Genomic DNA, 7,843 nt, shown 5'->3' on the forward strand with positions numbered 1-7,843 from the left:
GTTTTGCTTATCAAATGACAGGGAGTGAGCGATGACAATTTGAATTCATGGCAGGCATTTCTTTGTTCATGTTTCTTGTCTGTGACCTTTCTAGGTTTCCTTCCAGATAAGTAGCCTGTCTTCCTAAGACACTTAAGCTGAAATCAAGGTGCTAGATATTTTTCCCCAAAGAAAAAAAATGGCTTTATTGCGATCCCCCTGCTTGATTATGAGAAACAAAATACATGCACCTATTAAAAAGTCCAGAGAAAGCCAAAAAATCACTTGCAGGCTCACCCCTAGAGATCAATATTGCTTTCATTTCCTGAGTTTTTATTACACATCTTGTGCTAGACTATAAGCATTTAACGTTTATTAGCTTTTTTAGTTCTTAGAACAGGTCTTTAAGGTAGGCGTTGTTATTAACCCCATTTTATTGAAGAAACTACGACTTAGGTGACTTTCACAAAAATTTATAGCTATGTGGCAGAACAAAAATTTAAACCCTGACCCTTTGAACACTAAAGCTCATGTTTTAACCCTGACTTTACTCTTTCTCTCCACATCTTTCTCTACACATGTAAACACATGTAAACAAATCTCATTGTACTAATTCTCCTGTTTGGTAGCCGCTTTCCCCCCATCCCCCCAACAAAATGTCATGAACATCTTCCCGTATGTAAATACCTAGAAGTGTATTGCTATTCTTAATGACCGCATAATTTCCTGATGTAGAGATATGTTGTAATCTAACCGATCCCTTATCCATGAGTATTTACGTGGTTAGAGGTGTGGGTAAACCTAAACATGTACATACATCTTACACATGTATTCAGTTATTCAATGATGTCCTCAAAATAACTCCAAGAAATGGAGTTACTGTTCCAAGGGAGTATGACATTTCAAGTTTATACTTCAATGTTTTAGTATTAATAGCTCAACTGCCCTCAAATAATTTGTGCTGGTTTGAGATGCTGTGGCTCTTGTATGTACTGTAAGGGACAGTTTGAAAGTTTTTAGACAGTTCACACAACTGTTTGGCTTACAAAAAGATGACTTTGTGTTTATATACAGTGCCCGTAATAAAAACAATATATTTTATTAGTCTGTTACTTTGGCATCTTTGCTCTGAGTACCTTTTAGAGCTGAGGCTACGTGATATGTTATTCTTACATTAGAAAGTTAAAGATTTCATTGCTGTAGGTCTGACAGAATCTCTTTTATGAAGCTTCACCATAAAGTTGAGACAAGTAGTTTTACTCCTACGACTCTTCGTTCATCAATTAAAACATTTTTTATGACCTTATATACATGGTGGTCAGTAAAAACGTACAGATGAAAAAGAGGAAAATAATGAGTTTTAACATCTGGGTACTAGTTTACTTAATATCACAGAACTTTTTTCTCTTAATTTTATTTTTTGACTAAGTAATATATTCACATGATTCAAAACTCAAGAGGTATAAAAGGGTATACAGTGAGAAGTCTCCCTTTTTCTCTCGGCTCTCAGCCACCCAGCTCTTCTCCCTACAGGCCACCAGTGTTGTTATCTGGCTCTGTATATCCCTCCAAATGTATTTTGTGCATATAGAAGCAAATATAGAACACAAATATGTCCTTTCAAATTTCTGCAGGGCAGTGATGTTATTTTTGAACTGGAGATGAATAGTTTTGTTTTGAAAATTGTGTTAACTCCCATTGTGATAACTGGCCATCCTGTTGAACTTGGTGCCTTGATGTGGTCCAAGGGATTGCAAACCTGGAGTCCTGATACTTCAAAACAGTTAGCAACCATTGTAAAAGAGAGTAGTGTTGCTGGTGATGAGGTGAATGCTGAGTAGAAACAGCCGTTTCCCCAGAGAGAAACCTGCATAGGGAGATGGTTTGGGCTGGTTAATAGGGAGTTGCTATCTTGTTGCCCCAGTGTTGCAGTGCTTTTCTGATGGCCCATGTGATCTATGGCTCTGGCTGCCTTTCAGACACTCGAGTCCTTGAACTCCAGGCTAGGCAGTTGGCAGGTGGTTGCCTGGTCTGATCTTAAAGGACATTGCATTGGAATGCATTGATTAAAGATGCATTAGTATGCACTCTGTGTGCCCGCAGATTGCTCCTCTTTGCACGGCTGTTTGTGCTGTTTCTTGCCAGACCTTTATTTTTTCCCATTTAAAGATAGCACGTGTTCAGTAAAGAAAATTAGGAAAATACATAAGTGTTGAAGAAGCAGGGAAAATCGCCTGTAGTCCCATCACCCAAAGTGGACTACCATTGATGTTTTCATGTGTGTCTTATTTTCATATTGTGATTGCATGCATTCAATTTCATAAACTGCTTTTTCATTTATGATAAGCATTTTCCATGTCATTGCAGAGCCTTAGTAAATGTCATTTAAAAAGATGGACTAGTATGGCGGGCCTTTCTTAATCAGATCATGTGTACGTGAATTTGGTCATAGACAGAGAATCTGCAGGAGCCAGGCAAGAAATATAAATGAGCAAAGCATGCCGGGTGGGAGACAGTAGGGAGTAGGGGGCGGGGAGGATTGGAGAGGCTGGGTCCACCAGAGGCAGCTGTTGCTCAGCTCCCATTGCTGCCACTTGGGGCGCAGGCCAGGAGCTGTCAGCTATTCCCATTCTTCCACAGAAACAGAAACATTTTTTTAAATGTGAAATTGGTGGCCTTTTTTTTTTTTTGAGAAATTTTAAACATTTAGAGAATAATATAAGAAACTCAGAATTGACAGATGTTAACATTTTCTCTTATTTGCTTCAAGCCTCATTCCTATTTTTGTATGTGTGTGAAAAGAAATGATAAAATATTATAGATAAAATTGAAATACCCTTCCCATTTTTAGTTCTATTTTCACATTTCACTCTGCCCAATTTGGGGAGTCACTATGACACAAATTGTTGTATAACCTATTTCATTTTTTATATTTATAGATATAAACACAAATCCATGAGTACCATATTGTTTTATGTTTATAAGCATAATTATCACTCTGCAGCTTACTTTTTTACTCAACTTGTTTATTTATCCATGTAAATATATATAACTAATTCAGGGTTGGCAGATTTTTTCTATAAAAGATCAGGTAGTAAATATTTTAGGTTTTGTGAGTCATACTGCCTCTCCTGCAACTAGTCTGCTATTTTATAGCTAATGCAGCCATAGATACTATGTAAACAAAGGGGGTATGGCTGCGTTCTGATAAAATTTTATTTACAAAAACAGGCTGTGGGCCAGATTTGGCCTGTAGGCTGTAATTTACTGATCCCTGCTCTAATTTATTCCTTTTAATTACTGAATAGTATACTGTCTATAATATGAATATACCATATTTTATTTTTCAATTTCCTTATAAATGGATGTTTAAGTTGTTTACAGTTTTTCTACTGTTTTAGCAAAGTTGCAGAACATCCTTATCCATGTTTCTTTGTGCACATTTGCAAAGTTTTTTTTTTTTTTTTTTTTAACCAAGACATACATATATGTAAAAGTGGAATTGCTTAGGGGTTTATTTTCTCTTTTTAACAATAGATGAGCCACATGAAATGCTTCAGGTAGTCTGTGACCAGTTTTTGACCTCTGTCCTAGAATCTCTATAGGAAGCCAATAGTCACTGTAAAGTCACTGAACACCTAGTTCTAGAATTTAAGGTAAGACTCCATGAGAACTAGCAAAGTTGAGGGTGTGTGAATCCAAATATGGAAAAGTTAGAGAACAATCTGGAAGAATGTGGCTGCCTTGAGAAATGTTCAGTTGATTTCCTTAGCAGACAAAAGAGATAACATTGGGGTAAAACTCAAGTTTTCACGTGTATTAGCCATTAAAATGGTACTTGTTAACATCGGAAAGACAAGTTCTAGCAGAAGTATTCAGGATGAAGGTGATGAGCTGCTGACCTGTGGTTCTATCTTTCCTGGCAATGCTGTGAGTTCCTTTAAAGATTTATCACTGTAATTAGACTGGCTAGAAGAATAAGGAAAGTGATAAAATAGAGAAAGAGTATCAGGGCATCCTTCCAAGAAACCCTCTCCTTTGAGGAGGACCCAGAGCAAGATTTTAAGCCCTGGTGGCAGGAAATTAAATTAGTCCATCTTCCTGAAATAATACGTCAATAAAACATGACTAGTTCAGTTGAGCTCGGTGAGTTCAGAAAAGAAATGGTGTTCTGTGTTCTGAGTCGAGATTTAATTATGGGGACTCATGCTTTGGGAATTCTTCTTTTTAAAAGATTTTTAAGATTATCGTAGGTCATTATCATTCCTTTGTTTTTATTGTTTTGGAGAGCTCAAAAAATGTATGAGACTATAACAAAAGCAGCTGAACATCAAAGGCAGCCTGCTGCAGGCTTTTTTTTTTAAAAAAAAGGTCTTGGGGCCACACTGTTTTGATAGGTGGAATCTGGACAGCTCTGCTTCTTCAGGCATATATAATGCAGAAGAATCGGTCATCTCCACTGACCCTTCCCCACTCACCTCTTATGTTTCTCTTACTCCTTCAAGTCTAGCACCGTGTCTAACTGTCCTATGCACTGCAGCAGAGGCATCCATAAAGGAGGCTTGGGGGCTGGGGTTTGAGCTTGGCACCTAGGCAGTATTCGTAGGCCTCTGTTGAAGTGGAGGGAGAGACAGGCAAGAGATCAGCCACAGCTGTAGCCAAGGGGCTTTTCCCCTGGAAAAGAAAAGGAGATACAATAAACACACTGGCCATTCTAACATCTGGTTCTTTCTTTTCATCTGGCAAAATTCCAATAGCATCTAGAAGGTAATGAATGAAGGGCTGCCTTTTACATAGTTTTTTTTTTTTTAATGAATTGAGATTTCTAATTTGAACATTGATTAGGTCTTTGGATCTCGATTTAATCTGATAATTTTTAGGGTGATGACTACCAATGGAACAAGAGAAAGTGTTAGTCTAGTGATGCTTAATGCCTAAAATTAGGTCTCACTGGTAATCTCTGGAATGACCCTTTGACAAGGGTCATTTGACAAAGGTCATTTCAATGAATCTGTATTAATTTTAATCCAGCTTTATATTAGTTTGCAAAGCACTCCCATCTCTGTAAGTGCCTGTCGGTCTCACAGTTATCAAAAGGAAGAAGAATGATTCCGATTTTACAGATGTTACAGAAAAAGGGTTCAGAGAGGGTAAGAGGTCTTCTGGTTCTTCATTCTAGTCAACAATATTTTATTACATATAACAACTAGAGGGACAAAAGTAACTTTTCATGTTTCCATGTGCTTAGAAGCAGAACAGTTTTTTTATGAAATATCAGAGGGGACATATTGACTCTTTGTCTTTATTAATCTGTATGCCTGGAATGGCCCATCACTGCTTCGCATTCTCCCACCCTTTGGTCTGATCCTTTGAGAGGGAATAGGTCATTCTCACAATGAAAAAGAATATAGTTATCACTGTTCTAAGTATCTATTAAATTATAAATGCATATGTCCGGTGATCCAGCAATTGCATTTCTAGAAATTTATCCTTACAGATATACTTTCCCACACATGAAAGGATGTGGTCCTGGGTTTTTCACAGTAAAATATCAGAAACAGCTTAAGTGCTAGGGTAGTGGATAAATAATTTCGATGCTTCCATACAGTTGAATATTTAGCTGCTGTATAAAGAACGATATAGTTCTCCATTTACTGACAGAACAAACTCTAAGATATGTGGTTGAGTGAGAAAAAGCAAGATGCAGGACACTGTATTACTGTATAAAACATACTATGCTTGTTTAAAAGGGAGGATGTATGAATACATATTTGTTACGCATAAACTAGTTCAGGAAGATTAAAAATCTAATAACACTTGCCTTGTGGGCAGGGAAATAGGTGGCCGGACCACAGGTAAGGTGGAAGGACCTATCACCAAAAGGCCTTTGAATCAAGAATGGTGTGAGTTACCTATTTAAAAAAAAACAAAAAACAAACAACCATGCACCGAGGTTTTCAGGAGTTTGAGATCTTTTATAATGTACCTCTTTGATCTGCTCACTTCCTACTTCTTCTCAAATAACTCATTTAATCACCCTTTCTTCTGCTCCCTGAGTTTACTGGCACCAAATGAAGGTCTCTCTCTCTCTCTCTCTTTTTTTTTTGCTTAAAAATTTTTAACACCTATTTTTTTATTTGTATTCAAATTATATTAAACTTATTGATTGGGTAAGTGCTTTCTCTGTAATGCATTATATTACATCTTCATTTATTTGAATATATTTTGCACAAGCCATAGTTTATGACTTTAGAACAGAGAAGTATTATTAAGCACAAGATATGAAATTCAAAGAGTACAAACAAGCATACAGTGGAAAGTTTTTTCTCTCTCTGTAGACCTCCAAATCCCCTAGGTCCATAGTTTCCCTGCTGAGGCTGCTACTATTACCACTTTTACATGTATACTTCTAATAATATTGTATGTATATCAAACATAAACATGCATATGTCCCCTGTCTTACACACTGTGTAAACTATACCATGCACACTGTTTTCATCTGCTTTTTTCACTTAACAACATATCTTGGTGTAGGACTACATTTAGATTAGCACATTCTTTTTAGTAACTTTTTAGTATAGGATTCCACTACATATATTAAATATTTTAATTTATTTAATCATCTCCCTCTTGATGGAAATTGGGGTCGTCCACAATCTATTGCTCCCACAAATGATGCCACAGAGAATATCCTTGTATTTGTAGGATAAATTCTTAGAAATACAACTGCTAGGTCAACAATATGTGCAACAGGTCAACAATTTTGCTCTATGCAGAAATTGTAGGAGTTCAACAGGATATAAGATTACCTAGGCTTTTAAAAGGTTTCTACCTGCCTCAACCTGTGTTATAAGATAAAATGTTAGTTGAAGGGAGGACAAGCTAGTTAACACTATTGGTGGACTAGATTTTTTATTTTTCCCACTGAAGCTGATTAAGATCCCATGAGGAAACATACAGTATAGTAACATTATTAAATGTAGCCATCAGAAGGTTAGCAAGGTGAAGGTGACTTGGTTGTATCAGCTGCTGTTGAACATCCTCCAGTGACAACTATACTGCCTTTACTTACCTTTGCTTTTTTTTCTAGGACCTTAGCATTCTGAGACAATTTGGATTCGTAGTTCTCAAGATCGATCCCGTCAGAGTTCATCATGTCAAAGTTAAAAAGCTCAGAGTCAGTCAGGGTGGTGGTTCGCTGTCGGCCCATGAACGGCAAGGAAAAGGCCGCTTCTTATGACAAGGTGGTAGACGTGGATGTGAAGCTGGGGCAGGTGTCAGTGAAGAACCCTAGAGGAGTGGCCCATGAAATGCCCAAGACCTTCACCTTTGATGCAGTCTACGACTGGAACGCCAAACAGTTTGAACTCTATGATGAGACGTTCCGACCGCTTGTGGACTCAGTCCTGCAAGGTTTCAATGGGACGATTTTTGCCTATGGACAAACTGGGACTGGGAAAACCTACACAATGGAAGGAGTCCGTGGTGACCCTGAAAAAAGAGGGGTTATCCCTAACTCGTTTGATCACATCTTCACCCATATCTCTCGATCCCAGAATCAACAGTACCTGGTCAGGGCTTCTTACTTAGAGATCTACCAGGAGGAGATCCGAGATCTGCTCTCAAAGGATCAGACCAAAAGGCTTGAGCTCAAAGAGAGACCTGACACTGGAGTGTATGTGAAAGACCTGTCTTCCTTTGTCACCAAGAGCGTGAAGGAAATAGAGCATGTGATGAATGTGGGGAACCAGAACCGTTCTGTTGGTGCTACCAACATGAACGAGCACAGTTCACGTTCTCATGCAATTTTTGTTATCACCATTGAGTGCAGTGAGGTGGGCCTCGATGGAGAAAACCATATCCG

At 37.9% G+C, this 7,843-nt stretch overlaps 1 protein-coding gene across 1 annotated transcript in view; it reads left to right on the top strand.

Moving 5' to 3' along the window:
- The window catches only part of KIF3B (kinesin family member 3B), a 36,572-nt gene that overhangs the window by 12,311 nt on the left and 16,418 nt on the right, over positions 1–7,843 (top strand). The window contains 1 exon segment of the mRNA XM_006921711.3: positions 7,070–7,842. Coding sequence (XP_006921773.1) covers positions 7,134–7,842 — 709 coding nt within the window. The 5' untranslated portion in view covers positions 7,070–7,133.

This window comes from Pteropus alecto, unplaced genomic scaffold, assembly GCF_000325575.1.
Source record: "Pteropus alecto unplaced genomic scaffold, ASM32557v1 scaffold45, whole genome shotgun sequence".
NCBI lineage: Eukaryota > Metazoa > Chordata > Mammalia > Chiroptera > Pteropodidae > Pteropus > Pteropus alecto.